General features: G+C 32.9%; 1 protein-coding gene across 1 annotated transcript; it reads left to right on the top strand.

The window, feature by feature from the left end:
- Positions 1–663: 663 nt before the first annotated feature.
- On the top strand, positions 664–8,029 carry LOC136982945 (transcriptional repressor scratch 2-like). The gene is made up of 2 exons (XM_067279522.1): positions 664–885; positions 6,160–8,029. The coding sequence occupies exons 1-2, from the start codon at positions 753–755 to the stop codon at positions 6,867–6,869; spliced, it is 843 nt and encodes a 280-aa protein (XP_067135623.1). The 5' UTR covers positions 664–752; the 3' UTR covers positions 6,870–8,029.
- The last annotated feature ends 11,489 nt before the right edge of the window (positions 8,030–19,518 follow it).

The following is a 19,518-nucleotide window of genomic DNA, read 5'->3' as shown; positions in this document are numbered from 1 at the left end:
TATTCATAATATTTTGGGCAGAATATATTTTGTAATGGAATTATTTAAAATTAAACGAGTCTCGTCCGAGCCTTTAAGCTCCGCATTTTCCAAATTTTAAATTACATTTTATGATTACACACTCGATAAGCCAATTATCCGCGCGTTAACCTAAATATTAAATAACGCTCTATCGAATTTTACAAGCACCCGTTTAAAAGAGTAAAGTATTTAACACTTATATATATACATATATATCATTTAATTTTACCTTATTAATTACTTAAATCGCGTGTTTAAAATCATTTTTACTAAATAAAAATCTTTAAAATACGTCTTACCGTGGATGCTGGAGGCATAGAAAAAGATAACATCTGATAACCGGATGTCGTCCAAATCTATGAGATGCACTCGAATTATGGAAAATCATGGAAGAAGATAGGGTTTTTGGGAATTGTTTAAAGGAATAATGTCAGGTTTAGGGTTGGTGCTTTAGAAAACGGTTAGGGGAAAGGCACTTAATTATCATAGATAATTATTGTTTAGGGAAGAGGCGAGGGAGAGTGGAAGGGCGCGAGGCAAAGAAATCGAAACGCGAAACCAGAGTATGGAAGCGATGGAGAGTGCGCCACTAATCTGGACGAGAGTATAAAAGGGAAGACTAGCACTGACTGTTGGCAGTCCTACATCGCGGAAGTTGCCAGACGGACGCCGTTATGTCACATCCATACCGTCCTACGAGGCCAGGTCGTTGACCTTTCAACTCTGACACCATGCCCCGATCGTTCCTGGTCAAAAAGGTTAAATATCCGGTTGATCACACCAACCGATGGCAATATCGACAGCCTTCCAGTCCCACAGAGGCGACGCCTGCACCCAGCCCTCCTCTCAATAACAGAGGAACTGGTGAGTACCTCATACACATTTTTTAATATTTTATTATTATTATTATTATTATTATTTTAAATTTAACTTTTTAAATTTCATTTTTCTAAAGGTAATTCTTATATAAATCTTTGATTATCGTTACTTCCACTTTTTTTTTGTTTCAAAAATTATATTCCGGTTAAGTCATCACTTTCTGATTATCCTTTCATTTTCTACTGAGTTATCCCGTCTGCACGACCATTTTTTTCCACTTGTCACGTCTTAGAACATAAAAAAACATAGAAATTCTTATAATAAACAAAGTTAGGCTGACTTTCTGACTCTTAACAATTAAATCTTCCTCGTTCCAAACTATTTAAACACCTTATAAATTGATAATCTAGCAGGAAAAAAGGAGAATTATAGTAATTTATAAATTTCACCCATTCATATAATTATAAACCGTGTTTTAAGGACGATATTTTAAAGTTTACACACCTTTTTTTATAGTTATAATATGTACAAAAGGTGGAATTTAAGATCAGTGGCGAGTATTGTTTATTTATGGTAAGAGGTGATGCGGAAAACTCGTGGATAACTGAAAATTTCTCAACATAGGGATGTTTGCTTTTCAGATTTTATCGAGTCGATGAGGCAAGTATTGGTGTGTTTTCTTTAATTCAGCACTCTCAAATTGCATTTCTTGTGTTATGTAAATGGCACTTAACAAAATTCATTAAATAAGTTTCATTTACATGACAATCGTCTATTAGAATAACATTTAAAGTGAATTGACGATAGAAAAAGCCGGCATATCCCCCTGAAAGACGTGAAATTTTATCTACGAAGAAACGAATTAACATTTAGTCCCGAACTTTTCTCTAAACGCAACATTTCATGAATTTCGATGAATGGCAGAAAGCTCCTAATTTACCTTCACTTAAGCTTCTTTAAACTTTTTAAATTACTAGAAATGATAATCTCGATTATTTAAAATGATAAATTTAAATTAAAACTGATGATTTTCATTCTTATTATTGTAATATTCTCATATAAATAAACAAAATTTTATCATTTGTTGGATAAAGGATTTTTACTCTTAACGAATGTTATCCCGCTTTCAACTATATAAATATACAAATTGTTGATCGAATGTATTACTTTGTTTATATAAAATTACCTACACGTGTTTCTCATTTTTATTTTTATTATTCTTGATTATTGTATTATCAAATCTTCGCATCCGACGTCGCATCCCTCTTAACTCCATCCCTTTGTCTTCGTTCTGTTTGATCTAACTCAATTTTACTCCCATTCTTAATCTTCAATTTTCTCCCTTATAATAATACTCATCTCATATTTATCCAATTTTCTCCATTACAAATTTTCTTTTATTTTGAATATATATATTTTTTATTTATTTCCAATTTATTCGCAACTTCCTATCTAATTACGCTATTTGTCTTGTCTATTCGTTGTTAGAATCTGAATTGTTCTTTCTCAAAATTGTATTTCCTAATAAAAATATTATTAAAAGATATTTTATTTTACGTGTATTTGGCTTCCGTGTAACGTTTTCTACCGAAATTTTGTCTTTATATTTGATTTCTATTGTTTTTTATATCCCTACAACAGCATATTCTTCCAGCATTTTAATGCTCTTGTTCTCTTTACTGGAGAGCATTTGATTACGTACAAATTAAAATTTACGTGTTACGTAGTCGTATAAATGATCAGAAATAATATAAATTTCATTTTTCGAAAGCATTTCCTTCTTTCAAATCCTGCCATTTTGTCTGTCTGCAGCTGATGATTGAAGTTGAAACAACAGGTTAGACGTCTTAGAGAGACAATTTATATCGTTTTTTTCTTTTAAATCTGGTAAATTTCCAATGGATGAAGGTATTGTATCTGTCAGAAACGTTTGGAATTCGCGCAGGGTTGATTGTCAACAAGTTCTAAAAGAGGAAATAGGCTCAATAAATGTTGGAATTTAGTCGACTTCACTTCGTCTGATCGGATTCCTTATAAACGATTTCAGCAGTTAGAAGGAGAAGAAAAGTCAATAGATAGGATGTGTTGTGTGCACAGTATAAACACTTAATCTTACTCTGGCTAAAGAACTTAGTTTCTCGTTTAAAGCACTCTACAGCTCTCCTTTGCGAATTTTACTGTTCTGAATCCTTATCTTCTATCCCTCTTTCTATTCGTTTGATTTCTTCCAAGCATCATCATTATATATTTATTACCTTCTAATGTTTATTTTTCACATTTATGCATAAATTTTTGTACTGTGTGTGGACGTACTTCTTCATCAAGATTCGAAATGAGGACATTTTTTAACAATTCGAGGGAGACAGAGATGCTTCTTGCTCTAACATTCCCGTTCATTAGCCGTCCATTAGAGCAGTTTATGGAATTATTCACTTTTATTTATAAATGTAATTTTTAATGGAGCAGGAAAAATCCTAAAATTAATTCCTTTCATCTTAATAGCTGGAAATTTGTGTCCGGAATTCGATGACACCGCACGAAAGCCTTATCGGCCATGCTTCGTTTCGTATATCTTTAAATCTTTGGTCAATTTCAATTAAAGTCGCCTACTTTCGTCATCCAGACACCGTTTAAATAGAAAGAAATTAATGTTTGAAAATAATCCTAACATTCGCTGGAGAGAGATGGGCATCCATTCACTCATAAGTAGTTACTTCCTCAACTTTAAATTAGACTTTAGAGTAATTTTCTCCCATTTAAAAATGAAAATGTACTAAAGCCTCTTGTACCGATGTGTGGTAATCAGCTGATAATAGTTGCTCGGATACGATCGGTAGAAGGTAGAGATGCAGTTGAACCCATCACGTGATCGCGGATGGGAATGGAGGAATGCGAACCTCTCAAATTACAACGGATTTCTTTCTTTTTTGTGTAAAGAAAGAACTCTATGAGATCCACTTTTTCATGATTGTATTTATTAGTCGGATGATGAGAAATTCTCTTCAATGAATGACTTAATAAAGTCGATTGGTAGGGGATTTTTAATTTAAAAATTTCCATTATTGCTAAGATGAAGCGATTCGATAATATTTAATTGGTCATTTGTTCGTATTTAGAACCGGAATTTCGGCTAATTCTTCCACCATTCTTTCCTATCTTACGACGTAACTTTCTTCAAAAAATATAAATCATGCAGGATAAGTGAAGAAATTAATTTAAAAACCAAGAATTTGTGGACATCAAACCTTGGAAAACCTCTTTTTAACCTATCAAATCCTCATTTTTTGATATTATTTCAACTTTTATATCTCACCATCATTACTTTATCAGATCTTCAAGTTGATAAGGAGGATCGTTGTTGAGAAGTATAACTGAATAGATAACTATATAAAAAAGCATTCTCTATTGAATTGTATAAAGATAAATCATGCTTAATCGATAATAATATTAGAAAAATAAGACAAACTACTTTAACTAGAAGGTATATTGATAGCGCTTCCAGACTGATAATTAGTCGAGGCGGAAGAGGAAATTATGTTAAGGAACTGCAGATATTGAAATTTTATCCTTATATAATAATTGAACGGGGCTATAAATGACCAGTTCATAAAGGACTACTACAATTGACGGCGCAATCCTCTCGATAATGTATAGATGATCCTATAATCCGACAATTTTAGGATTGTCTTCACCCAATTCGATAAGATAGTTGTCATTCCCTTGCTAATTCTAAACATGATGCTGCTTCTAGACCACGATTAATATCTGTTATCATAGATAAATTGATTTTATGGCTTATTCCTGGAGTTATTCATCTCGTTTACTGCAAAAAATAAACTAATACACGAGTTTTCCACGTCCAATTTGAATTCGAGTTAATCTCAGACTGCCTAGTTTTAATTGTCAATACAACTCGATAATTATTTTCCGTACGTAAGGTAGAATTACAAAGAGATGCATTTCTCAACTCTCAAACAAATAACAAAGAGGATCCTCCGATGTAGCCAATTACAAAAGGGAATTAGTGTATTTATTTATTATATGCTTAATAATTAAAAGAACAATGATGATGCCACGTTTCCAGTATTCTCTTCTCTTTGTCTAACTGGCATTTATCCCGAACCACCTTGTTACAATTAGATAACAACTCTTCAATCTCAATTAATAGAATCTTTTCTGAATTGTGAAAATAAACTATTTCTAGCCATTTAATAAGATGATAATATTAAGAAAAGTCTACAAATTTGATGCGATAGTCGAATAGGATAAGTTATTTCAGCTGCTTTTTTTATTTTTTACGCTTATATTTTCCCCTTTATTCTAGTATCTATCATATGCAGTTTTATTTATGTGTTACAAGTTTTCAATTTAAAATATTCTCTAAAGTACTTTTCCTCTTATCCGTTGACAATAGTTACTCCCTCTTCTCTGATAATTTTACTACAATATTTAATTTTTCACTTATTTTAATTCGCAATTGAATAAATTCTAATAATATTAATTGAAATTTGGATAAACTTTTCAACAGTTTTTATATAAATGTCAAAAAATATCAGAAAATTATTTTTATACGAATAAAATTTCAACTGCTAAGAAACTTTATTAGAAGATCTAAGGCCACAATTATAATAAAATATTTTTCTAAATACAAATAAATTACCTTCTAAGGAATCAAAATTAACTTTTTGACTAAATATTTTATACGTATTTATTTTAATACCCGGAAATTTAATATAGAGAAAAATATATTAAACCATTGCAAATTTATTGTGGAGAGAAAGACGGCTTCACTGCACGTCATTTTAATTCACGGGAAAGCAACATTTACAGGAGCAATTCTAAAATTGTCTTACCGGTAAAGCATCTTATAAGTATTTAATTTTAGTAAACGTTTCTATAGATTTATATGTAGAAAAAAATTGATAAAAATTATTTAAAAATATTGGATTTTTGGAATATTTTGTTTGTTCGAAATACAACTAATTAACCGCGAGTTACTCGTATGTTTATTCGGTTATCGAATGTGCCATTTATAAAGTTAAATCTTAATTTATTAAAATCCAATCTACTTAGCATAGTGGATGTGGTGTGCTCGGCTTAATAAATTAGTCTATAAATGTATGATCGATAACTTATCCCTATTAATTTTTAATTCTTATCTTTTTGTTGTCCTAATTTCCCATTGATAATAACACATCGGAATTTAAAATGAGTAATTATTATTATTATTATTATTTTATCTAGACGTCCACTTATGGAGTTATATGAAATAGTTTATTTAAGAAACGTAGAAAACTTACACACGCTATTCATTTGTAGGTACGATTAGCGAGGCTACAGTCATACGGCAAGAAACCCCGAGCAGAATTCAAGATAATCTTTATCAAAATACCACACCGACGACACCGTGGTCCAACCTCTTGACTGATCCCAGACCAGAGCCAGCATCCATACCAGACAGAGGACTTCACGTTTACAGTCACGGTGTTACGGTCAGTTATACTTACGATGCCTTTTTCGTCAGTGACGGGAGATCGAGAAGGAGGAATTCGATTGGACTCCCAGAACGTCCCCGGCCTCGGTACACTTGTACCGAATGCGGTAAACAGTACGCCACCTCATCCAACTTGTCACGTCACAAGCAGACGCATCGCAGCCCCGATTCTCAACTGGCCAAGAAATGTTCGACCTGCGGTAAAGTGTACGTCAGTATGCCCGCCCTGTCCATGCACGTGCTGACCCACAACCTCAATCACAAGTGTAGCGTGTGTGGTAAGGCATTCTCCAGGCCCTGGTTGCTTCAGGGCCACATGAGATCGCACACGGGCGAGAAACCTTACGGCTGTGCACACTGTGGTAAAGCATTCGCAGATAGGTCTAATTTGAGGGCCCACATGCAGACGCACTCGGCCTTTAAGCATTACAGATGCCAACGATGTGACAAAACTTTCGCACTCAAGTCGTACTTGAACAAACATTACGAGTCCTCCTGTTTTAAAGAGACTCCAAATATTATCGATAGGCAATAAATTTCATATATATATATATATATACGTAATCAATTCGACCAAGCAATAGTGTATCCAAAGCAATAATTTTTACACCAACTTCCGATCGGAGTGGTCCTTTACTTAGCGTGTAGTTTCAGCTATTCGTTGAATTTCGAGCAATAATATATATATATATATAACTCATAAATCTCTAAAATATTTTTATTTTATTAACTCTATGCACAAGGAAACGATAACAGATCATTAAATGTAATTGGTTTATATTCATTATCACCTTTATAAGTTTACATCAGACGAGGGATGTTACCGAAGACGAAGAGAGGTGAGGAACTTATATATATATATATATAGTTTAGTATACACACGATGCATAGTTTAGTCGCTGGGCTGATAGTGCAATAATGTAGTTTCACGTAGTGAATATAAGCTATTCTGTGTTAATAAATCTCCATATTTGGCTTATAGAGAAGGACTCTAACCGACCTCGGCCTCGTGTCTTTATCTATGCGGATGTGGCATACCTCAGTGGATGAAATCCTAGGCATTACGGGAAAGTCAAAATGTAGGGATTTAAAAACAAAAATTTTTGGCAATTTTTCTTAAACAACGAGAATTATATACCCCCTTTCCTTCGCGATCTTTCATGCAGTTTTTTGCCAAAAAAAGCACTCTCTGAAGGTAGAAAAATACGAAGCCATCCTTAGAGCATATTTCTGAATATAATATATTTTTCACATTTTCCAAGAGAAAATATAAAATTTAAAAAAAAAAAAAACTTGAACTGGATTTAGACTATTATATTAATGAAGTTTAAAGATTTTTCTCTAATCTTTAAAAATAAGTAGAGAGAATTTCCTATACGATACCAAGAAAATTAATTTAAAAATTTAGGTCAGCTGTAAATATATCAAACTTAGGCCTTAGATATAAAATATAAGAAAATTGTAAACTAGGCTAACCTGGGAGTAGAATTGTCAGGTCAAAGGGTCGAGCGAGATTTCTATATATATATATAACGATATTCTAAGCAAGTTAATGGTTATTTCAGTAAATAATAAACGAAAGAACGTGTCTAGTTTTGTTTATAAACAGAAATTAATGGTAAATAAATATATAAACTCGATAATTATTGGAAAAATCTCCTGATTTTTCTCGTAGAGTGGAGGAGTCGTATGTCATTTTCGTTCGCTTATAATTAAAATTATATAAAAATGAAACAAATTTAATGTATGTATATATAAATATAATGGAAGTTATTATTATTTCAAGCTAAATTTAAGACTCGCTCGGCCATTTGTGCGCATTTTTTTCTTTGAGGAAGAAACAATTGAATCACAGATTTTCGCGTTATCTCGTCATGTTATACAATAGTATTTTTATATTACTTTTAAATATCTGACGAACGAAATATCAGCTTGATTTTTCGTCAGCTCTCTTTCATCAAAATAAAATTTTACTTTGATAAAAAACAAAAGACGAAAACGAAGAATAATTTTAATAGATTTGTATCAACATTTTTGTATATCTTGGCTGACAATTGTATAGTTTGGATTCAATTAAAAGAAAATAATAATAATTGTTTTCCATTCTCATTTATGATTTGGATTTTTGTAAGTTTTCAAAAATCAAAAAGAATAAATTCAATTTTTAGAATCTTGTTTTCAATATTATTTTATTGTGTTAAATATTTATGTATAAATACAATAAAAATTTTGTAATATTTAAAATAAATATCTCATTTAACATAACTTCTTGAGGTTTGTGCTCATTTTTCCAACGGATTTATCGTATTTTTTTTGCTTAATTTATCGTCAAATTTTAAATAAATTAAAGAATTTAAAAGCTATTTTACTTCGTTTTAATACATATTTTACGGATTTTTCTTCGGGTAATTCTGTAATTTAAAAGAAAATAATAATAATAGTGATAAAACGGTGCTTTCATATAATAACTTTATTAAATAAGTAGACAAAATGATAAAAATTCATTTGAAAATCTATAATGGTGAGCAGTTTGGATGCGAAAAGAATAATTTTTAGGAGGGATAATGCTAGAGTCTTCTCGACACCTTGGTCATTTGGCTACCCGAGTTTGGCTGAATTATTAAAAGCTAATCTTTTGGATACACTTCTCCGTTCCACTTTCACATGACATTAATGCAATGATGAGCAATAAAACGATGAAATATTTACACATTCCATTGGGAAGTCCTTAAGAACCATCCCTGGTCCCCATAATGGGTTTTGGTCAAGCCGCTCTCTCAAAATAAATTCTTTGCTACTCTCCTTACAATTTTTAGAAATTCTGAAGATTAATACTTAATGTTGACGCAACTGGATATCTTTTTTTTACTTGTATACCACCGATACTCTAGGGGATAAATTCAGATTTATTTCACACTAATGGTTATCGTCGTGTCACTCTTTAAATCTGAAGTAATTGCTGTTTAGCTGGTTGGCTATGTAAGGTATTAGCATTTAATGCGAATTAGAGAATAAAATGAACCGTTTTAAACCGAAATATAATAATTTTTAACTGAAAAAAATCGAGAATTTATAGTACGAATCGAATTTTATACACACGTTAAGGAATTGATTAACGTTGCTGGAAATATTTTTGGCAAATTTTATTATCGTCATTTAAATTTAGGATAACGACGTAAGCAAATTTAATTACGACTTGATAACAATTTAAAGCGGGTGGTAGGTAAATTTAGAAACACCGGGCCAAAATTCTATGGGCGAAAAATAGTGGAAGAGCAAGAGTGAAAGTAATGCGAGCGGAGGAGAGAAGAATGATGGAATAATCAATTAGCTATAAGCGTAGATAAAATTTTGAGCAACACTCAAAAGCACAAAATAATCTTTTCATCTCGGGAATTCACTTACATTTAAAAAAGAATTACCCGAATATTCCTGAAGCGAAAGTCGTCTGTCTAAATCCATCTTTGAGGAGACAAGTGAATGGTAATATAGTATGACTGCTTGGCTTTACTTCTCTCCGACTCCACTCTATCATGCAGCAGAACACATTTCATAAAAAAATAAATGATTGATGCAAAACAATACATTTTTTGGGGGGAAAAATATATATATGTATGTATGTATATATATATATATATATATATTGTAGAAAGCGGAGCCCGCATCGCTCCACTTGTTGTACACCTCTAGGTTACTGCACTTTAAACCAAAGTTAACAATAAAATCTCTCAACCTACTTTTAGTAAAGTAAAGAGTGTATTATGATGAGAAATTTCTCCACCCACAAATCCTACAAGAACTTTAATCTCTGCAGTGATTACACTATTTAAGAACCAGCATCTGGAGGATTACAAGATAAAGAGGTGAAGGAGACAGGTATCTAGGGAGATATATTCTCTCGTGGTTCATTAGCTCGAAACGGGAATATTTGTGCGCTTTTTATTCTCCCGGACGGATAGACCTTTGAGATATGCAAAGACAATTTATCAAGTCAGACCTTACCCACGCGTTATGACGTAACAACATCTGCATGTACCCGCTCTTCGGGGGTTCGACGGGAGGGGGTCGAAAGATAAGTAGGGGTAAGCAGGCAAAAAAAAAAATCTCCGGTGAAGACCACGCCCCGATCTGTAAATTGTTGATGTTCTTTAATTGGGAGAAGAGGCGCACGCATTCTGGGTGGGGTGCCGAACAGATTCCATTTCGCTGCTATTAATAGATGCATCAATCAGTTCTGGGATCACTGGAGTGGCGAGCGCCATTACGGAAATCTCACTCACACGCTTCAGACATCACAGATCTCATGCAAATTGTTTATAAATATAAAGGATTTTACAACATCCTCTCCAACGCTTGCCGGATACATCCTTTATCCGGAGACGAACAGGAAAGCACCTTCTCCCGCGTCTACAAGTATGATGCATTTTTTAAAGGGAATTTCAGAGAAAAAAAGCCGCGATAACACACACAAGAATTGCTTTATTTGGAATTAATTTAACGGAATTTAACCTGGACAAACGTTAAAAATAACGTCAAGAATGTGCAATTTAGACTTAGTTATAAGTCGGAGAGAGAAAATTAATTAATGGAGCAATAACAAAAGTTTAAAAATTGGCAAGAAAATCACGTTAGGTGTTAATAGAGACGCTATACTTTGTAAAGATTATAGACGTCAATTGGTAAGCCGTAAGAAAGGAAAAAAAAGCCTCCACTTGTTACAGATAACTTTAATTATGAAGAATGAATAATAAATGAACGGGTAGAAGAATTAAGAGAGGAAGTAATTTTAAAAGGAAAATTTTGTCATAAGGTCAGTCCGACAATTAAGAAAAATGATTGAAAGCGAGAAGGTAAGTAACAATGAGGAGATTGTAAAATCGATGATAAGAAATTTGATAATGTTATCAATTAGGGGGAACAAAATGGGGAATATTTGCAACAATTAATTGTGTTGCATAATTAACAAGCAACGTTTAATTGGGTCATTTTTATTTTAACAACGTCTTGAATGGTAATCTGTCATAAAGTGGGAGAACAGCTGAAAGTTATTGCCAGATGTCAGGTATGTATCGGCCGCCATATTAACAGACTGTAAAGCACTTAACCACCGTTCGATAACGGAATTTTAATTAATTGAATAAAATGGACCTCTGTCCGTCCTTTGTCCTCCTTGTTTCTCTCTTTTCTGCTTCACGTAACGTATATTTGATGTTTGCTCTTCAACTGGCTCGACTCGGAACAGATCGCATCTTTCTGCAGCCACTGCGAAATTTTACGCTTTTCTATTTGTTCTTGCTTTAGATTCGTTCTTCATTTCTAACCTTCTCTTAATTCTTTTTAATCTTACCATCGGCCTCTACGTTAAATGAGCTTTAATATTAAAAAGTGGACACACTACACTTTAATCTAACATCTTCAATGCTGATCTCTCGACAAAATTGTTGGCCAGAAACTAAACTTTAACTGAGAGCACTTCCACGTTTTATTCCATTATCTAACACTCTTACGCATCGAAAAACCTTTATAATTCTGATCAAAATGATTCATTAACCGAACTTATTGGAGATAATTTTTCTCAAACACGAGTCCTTAAGAGGTTTTGGCAAGTATTTTGGAAGAGAGCCCAAAGATCAATTATAACTGATCAATCGGAAGGAAGATCAAGGTTCAAAATTTCGAAATGTTTGCCAAATTGCTGCTTTTATTATCTAACTGTTGCCAATTTTGCTAGTTAGAAATTATCTTAACGAAATTGTAAATTGTAACAAATTTGGCAAACAGTCTCTTAATACCTTCGAGAGTTGATGGACCTACAGCCATTATCATTGCCTTCTGCTTATGTTTCTATAAATATATACCGTATTAAGAGAACGTAATAACATGTTATAACTCAGAATTCTTTATAATAATTAATATTATTTTAAATTCGAGCAGTTTTCATAATTCTCTTCTCATCAATTTTTCACTAGCAGGATTTTTGCAAGAGAAGAATGCATTGGGAAGGAGGGAACATAATGGAGTTTAAATGTTTTTTTTAAAGTTGTTTTAAAGGAAATATTTGCTACAAATCAACAAAATAAGCGATTATCGGTGATGGAGAGCGTTCAATAAACGAGTTGGAAACAAAATTAAGGCAATGACGATACGGCAATATTTCCAACAGGTCCGGATGTTTTAACATTGATTTCTCACTAATACCGCTTCAGAATTTGGTAAAAGTGGCCGTGGATCCCAAGAGATTGTCACGTATCGGTGTTGTGCTGGATACACATATCTGTAGCCAACACAACGTTTCACGTAACTTAAAACTTTTCCGATTGTAGTACGTTCCCTGTGGAGGATCTTACTTTGTTCCCCGAGGATTTACAAGCGAGTTACATGGAATCTTTGGGATATATAAGGATACCGAGCAAATGGGAATGTACCATTTTGTTTATTCATTTTTACTGTAAATGGTTGTAACCTTATAGTGGACGATTCTCCTCTTTCTACATCTGTGGTTGGATAACTTGGTCAATGCTCTTTCTCATCTCCTCTTTCTCCATCGCTTCTAATCGCATTCCCTTCTACAGAATTCTGTATTTTAATTCGAATTTTGGCTCGGATTATTAAGAAAATTTTACAGGATTTAATTACAATTCTCCACTTTATCAATTTGTATAATTATCCGGTAACCTTCCGTCATTCGGTTTTAAATTTAGTAATGTCGGCTCTTCAGGAGTAGCGAATTACAATTTTTTTTAATTTCATTAATCCTTCGTTCTTGTCAAATTTTGACAAAAGTTGGCTCCATTACTGTGAAAAAATTCAGTAAATTGTATACAAAAGTATCATAAATATGCTTCTGATACACTCATTAAGCACGGTGACATATATTTGTCGAAGAGGGGAGAAAGCAGCGAAAAATTATGAGTGAAAAAAAATAAAAAAAAATTGAATATTGATGACCCTAATTAACAGTTGCTTGTTCTCGAATATCAGAGATTTTTAGCTGTATTTTAAAAATCAAATTTTCTTTCCATCTCACTCTCGCATTGTCGTTGCAGCTACAGTTAAATTCGCTGCCTATCAAGTGTCAAATTTACTACTTAATAATGCCAAAATTGGATTTATAAAAATTTTACAGATTCTCCTATTGCTAAGACAGATTTTATATGCCCTCAGCTTTAACTAACCGCCCGGAAATTTAAATGAGAAAAGCCCGCTCTTAATTTTAAGGTAACAATTAACCGATGGAAAATATAATTTCATTAATAAAATAATCATTTATAAACGTTTAGGTTCATAGATTTTTGTATAGGAAAAGTTTATCGGTTCAACATAATTTTGACGAGGAGCAATTTTATTCAATTAATAGCGCGTTACTAACTTTGAACAATTATTCAATTCCATCGTTAGTTAATTAATATTAACTGGTCTAAATAATAAATGGAAGAGTGGAAAAGAAAGATGAAGAAAAGTAAGGAAGGGAGGAGAAGAAAGATGACGAAAAAAGGGAAGATGGTAAAGAAAAAAGAATATGAAGAAAAAGACGAAGACGACGAAGAAAGAAGAAGAAAGATGATGGAGGAAGAAGAAAGAATATGAAGAAAAAGACGAAGACGACGAAGAAAGAAGAAGAAAGATGATGGAGGAAGAAGAAAGAATATGAAGAAAAAGACGAAGACGACGAAGAAAGAAGAAGAAAGATGATGGAGGAAGAAGAAAGAATATGAAGAAAAAGACGAAGACGACGAAGAAAGAAGAAGAAAGATGATGGAGGAAGAAGAAAGAATATGAAGAAAAAGACGAAGACGACGAAGAAAGAAGAAGAAAGATGATGGAGGAAGAAGAAAGAATATGAAGAAAAAGACGAAGACGACGAAGAAAGAAGAAGAAAGATGATGGAGGAAGAAGAAAGAATATGAAGAAAAAGACGAAGACGACGAAGAAAGAAGAAGAAAGATGATGGAGGAAGAAGAAAGAATATGAAGAAAAAGACGAAGACGACGAAGAAAGAAGAAGAAAGATGATGGAGGAAGAAGAAAGAATATGAAGAAAAAGACGAAGACGACGAAGAAAGAAGAAGAAAGATGATGGAGGAAGAAGAAAGAATATGAAGAAAAAGACGAAGACGACGAAGAAAGAAGAAGAAAGATGATGGAGGAAGAAGAAAGAATATGAAGAAAAAGACGAAGACGACGAAGAAAGAAGAAGAAAGATGATGGAGGAAGAAGAAAGAATATGAAGAAAAAGACGAAGACGACGAAGAAAGAAGAAGAAAGATGATGGAGAAAGAAGAAAGGTAAAGGAAGAAGATTAAGAAGGAAAACGAAGAAAGAAGACGAAAAAAGAAGAAGAAGAAAAAAATGAAGAAAGAAGAAGAAGAAAAAATGAAGACGGAAGAAGAATAAAAAATAAAGTGAAGAAGAAGCTTATCAATAACATTCACGCAACCGACACGATATATTTTTTCGAGTTTTTTTCTTATTTTTCACGGCTTCGCCAACCGCTATTATAAATTCCGTTACGTTACGGCTATTATAAAAGGCGGCATAATGGTCAAATAATTAATTTTAGTAGGATATTAAATGAATATTTTTTAGTCTTCCTTCGAGCTTCAGCCAAGTGTAGAGTCGAGTTTAGTACAGCGTGTAATCTGTATTTTATTTTGGAACCCTCGAAATAAAATTTGTAAAAATCTGTATGGAGGAAAAAGTGTTAGATATGTTGGTGATTTGCAGACCCCAGTCACGTTGTCAGCAATCGGACACTTTTCTAGACTCGGCCATAATTACGGAAATGAGTCATTTCAATTCCAGTCGGGGGTGTAAAAACATTGCAGACGTGGTAATTGTACTAAATAGTCTCACGAGACTTTCATCATTGGAGCAAATTCGGCCTCTTTTTTTTCCTTCTTCGGATGGTCACCTGACCAGAACGTGTTATCTCTACATGTTTGTTCTATTATTTTCTGATAGCGCTGACTCTTCTCTATTTTAATAGCTCGGAAATTAAAATTCTCTCCCTTCTTTTTGTTTTTTTATTTAGGAATTCGATGTTTAAGGACGACGAATGCTCTGCTTGACGTTCGTTAACACGAATTACTTAGCGAAATTCTCCGAAAGTTGTTACGATTTCCATTCCGTAACCTCAAAAAGTAAGTTATTCTTAATTATTATTAAGTTAATCTCAATTATTAACTATTTGGTGAAATATTTGGGAAAAATTTCTTTTCTCTTTCATTTAATAATAAAATTATCGATATTTTGCTAGAATTAGCTCGTAAATGTGCAAAGTTTTCGTGAATTTAATAGAAAAATACAGTATTTAATTAGGAAATATGAGAATAATTGCGATATTTTCGAGTTAAATGATATATTTGTTTTATGTTTATCTAGTGATGAATTATCTGTTCCACTACTCATAAACGGATGGCATATAAAACCAAATTCAACTAAGAATTTCACGAGAATGAAGTTAGTAATATAACTTTAAAATATATTTTTAAAAAAATAAAATATTTTGGCTGTTTTAATCCATCAGAACAGATTACAAGAGTTATTTTCTCAATAGACATATCCATCGAAAGGAGTCGAACTCGCGCTTCTAGAATGTTAGTCATGAAGGTGGGTTCGGCGCCGATTCTCCACTAAACAATATTTCTCTATATAATTTTTATAATTAACACGCATTAAAATTTATATCCGGCAATTTATTTATATATGAAAGAGCTTTTGATTATTTTATAAATGAGTTTTTTTAAAAAGTCTTTGAAGATTTACGTCTCTTCCTCGGCATATTTACTGTGCTGGGTGAGTTATTTTGAATTATTCCGAACTACAGTGAACTGATAATTAAACATCATTTAGTTAAAATCATTTATCATACTTCAAACCGAATTATTAAATGGAGATGTAGGAAACTGCTCACATAAAGCATCATCCAGATGATCATCCAATGCTTCATTGAGCGGATAACAAGGAAGAAATATACGGAATAATATTGGTTTGGTAATAAAAATAAAGTAATTTATATAAATATCGAGTAAAAGATGTTGATTTAAAGCGAGAAACGGGACTTTTACGATGAAAATTTGGTTAGGAGCCAAAGAGGAAAAAGTAAATAAATCCCCCTTTTCATCTCGATTATGTGACTATGTAGAAATTACTGCTGTTATTAATATAGTTTAAAGTATCTTGAGAGTTATTTATACACATGTTGCAATTACTATCAATAAGGCAAAGCGAGTCATTGCGGAGGTCATCTGTGCCATTGTATAAACTCGTTTAGCATCAGAACTTGTCTACTTCACTACTGCCTCAGGAGTTTTGGCTGGCAGATAATTAATGACCTATTTAATGGAAGTTGTGTAACATCACGTTGTAGCTAGCCAAAGACAGATCCACTGTTCCATTTGTTAAGACGATTAGGAAAGCTGGTAGGTGGTCGGTATAAGTGAAACGACAGTTTGATTCGGCAGCTTGATGGTTGCGATGAAGAGGAGGAGTTTGGAACACGTTCACTGCACACTAACAATCGAAAGATGTAGAGAAACATGGAAAGAATCGACTCCTAGTCTCGAATTTTTTCTTATCTAAAGATTGATGTCGTGTTTAGACAGTTATTTACGTCAATAAATACTTCGTATCTCTGTTTTAACTTTGGTAGAACCGACGCCAGAAGGTTTGCATCCTATTTTCTAAACTGATCGAAGCGGCCCTCGGCACTACTTATATAAATTGCCAAATCAAAATTGGTGTTTCGGAGGTTACTGGTATCGAGGGAGAAACATTCGTTAATATCATCGAATGACAACTTTTAACCACTTACGAAAATAAGCAAGAATTGTTTGTCCCTTTGGCGGGGGATGCTGCAACTTTAATAACTAAATCTTCAATCGTGCGCCACGCTGGAAACCATCATGCCAACTTTGCAAAGTAGTTAAATATTTTACAAAATATTTAACGTAGGATGTAAGTTACTTTCGATTGATAAGAGAGAGTTGTTCCTGTATTTAAAGATGATAAAAGTTTATAGTATAAAGTCGAATTTCTCGAGGATTAGCTCGTTCAAGAGAAAATTATTTACTTATTTGGACGAGAACAAAATGTAATCAATTCTTGGAAGAAAGAAGTAAAGCAGTACCAAGAAAACATTTTATTGTAACTTTAATGCCATTAACTATAATGGAGAAAATTCTAGCACTTGCTTATTCTTTAATCGATATCAAAAGATAAGTAATCAGTGTAAAGTTGATTTCAATTCAATATAAGTAAAAATATATATATATAGAATAAATTTTATTATCAATTATTGAATATTTCTTATATTAAATACAAGATTGTCTCTCGAAAATAAAATCCTCTTTCTTCCTCCTCTTCCTCCTTATAAAATCTATTTTTAAACTTGCAATGCTGTCGAATATCTGAACAATTTAATATATAAGATATGATATTTTAACATAATGAGAAAATAATAAATTTATAAGCCAATTAAGCTCATTTTCTTTGGCTGAAGATAGCCAATTATTAGGATTTGATTTTACAGAATTTCCAAATTTTAACTTTGTAATTGCTAAAACTGGATGAGAAAAGTTGGGTTGGAGTGTTTATGTAGTTGGAAAATGAGATAAAGATATGGTATAACCCCATTGGATTAGTTTGGAACCAGCATTTAACGCAAGAAGCGATATTGATTTTGTATGTCAAGAAGCCGGGGATTTGCTCCGAGATGACAAAACAATAGAACTGCATGACGAGAAGCGTCACGTTTCTTAGAAGAAGAAAGGAGCAAAATCAAATTAAAATATTCGAAACGTGTATATTTGCTAGGCGTAATTAGTAGTTAAATTAATACCAAAGGACAATGACAGAAGCCAACAGTTGCTATTAGAAATCAGTGATAATGTCGGTTTGAAGTCACGAGCAAACAATTACTAGTGATTTATAGATGGCAGAATGTGCTCGCTACTGTAGCTGATAGCCTCAATACTGTAATAATATGATTAACATTCACAGACGGACTTCTACGTTAGAGGAAATGGATAGCATAAACGTGATAGATAGTGAGTCTGGCACTCCTAAGAATTCTCGTACCGGGCATTCTTTTAGCCTGTCTCTCGAGGCCACCCTCATTAGCCGTCCAAAGGCGCCCCACCTTAAAATATTGAGATTTATTAGACATCTCGCATCAAAACTTTGCTCGTCTTCATTTTTAGGTATGCAGAATAGTGCTTAAACAATGCGACAAGGCTGGCAACACGGCACTAGTTCGTCCCTCCTCCGAGCGGAGGGGGAAAATAAACGATTGTTTTCTACTAAAAATACATTAAACAGATATAAAAGAGTAAATAATTAAAATGAAAAAGAACACACAAATGAACTTAATACGTCATTATTAATCCGAGATAATTTTACAGGACAGAGAATGACGTCGAAACGACCATCGTTCCACCTGCCTGACGTATCCCCGCTGTCTAAAAGATGATTTACACGAGGCATGAAGGACCATTGCACAGTAATTGGTCCCAATATGTTAATCTTGTTGATCCTAACCGAACCTAAGAAGACCATTCAAAGGAGACAAGTTATAATTTGTATGTGATGAATGATACTCCGGGCAAATGCAGGTAACTACTTTTTTCTTTTTTGGGAAAATTCTTTTTCTCTAAATTAGTCTTAAGTGGAGACATGTGCAGCGATTCTCTCTTTAGACAGAGAGTATTTCTTAAAGAATACAAAAATGTCAGAGTTAAATTGTGTCGTCTGATTGATTAAAGTCCTGGTGAAGAAATTTGAATTTGAAATATTCGGAAGTTAATATATTGAGTGTAGTTTATGGCACTTTGTCAAATGAAGTTCTGATTTAAATTACAATTTCTGATCTTTTTGATTACTGAATTAAAGGATAATAAATAATGGCGGCTCACTAAATAGGCAGGAATTTATTATCCCCCTCTTTATAATGAAGTATTCGCTGTAACTCCTACGAAATTCCCAAATGATCCTTTTGGCTGATTTATCCCCATCCTCTTTATTTTTAATTCTAGATTCTAACCAGTTTCACTTATAAGCTAAGAAAAAATGTCATTTTTTTCGTCGTTTCCCTTCCTAACCCACCGATTTCCTCCCGTAAATATATAATATTTCGATTAAATATATTATTATTTAGTAAATTTTATCTATAGAACTGATTAATACACC

This window comes from Centruroides vittatus, unplaced genomic scaffold (genome assembly GCF_030686945.1).
Source record: "Centruroides vittatus isolate TY-2023 unplaced genomic scaffold, ASM3068694v2 contig_874, whole genome shotgun sequence".
Classification (NCBI taxonomy): domain Eukaryota; kingdom Metazoa; phylum Arthropoda; class Arachnida; order Scorpiones; family Buthidae; genus Centruroides; species Centruroides vittatus.
This window is presented reverse-complemented; position numbering and strand designations above follow the sequence as displayed.

Coding starts and splice junctions, on each gene's coding strand:
- LOC136982945 (XM_067279522.1), top strand. CDS start 753: ATGCCCCGATCGTTCCTGGTCAAAAAGGTTAAATATCCGGTTGATCAC. Junction 886..6,159: donor TCTCAATAACAGAGGAACTG/GTGAGTACCTCA, acceptor ATTCATTTGTAG/GTACGATTAGCGAGGCTACA.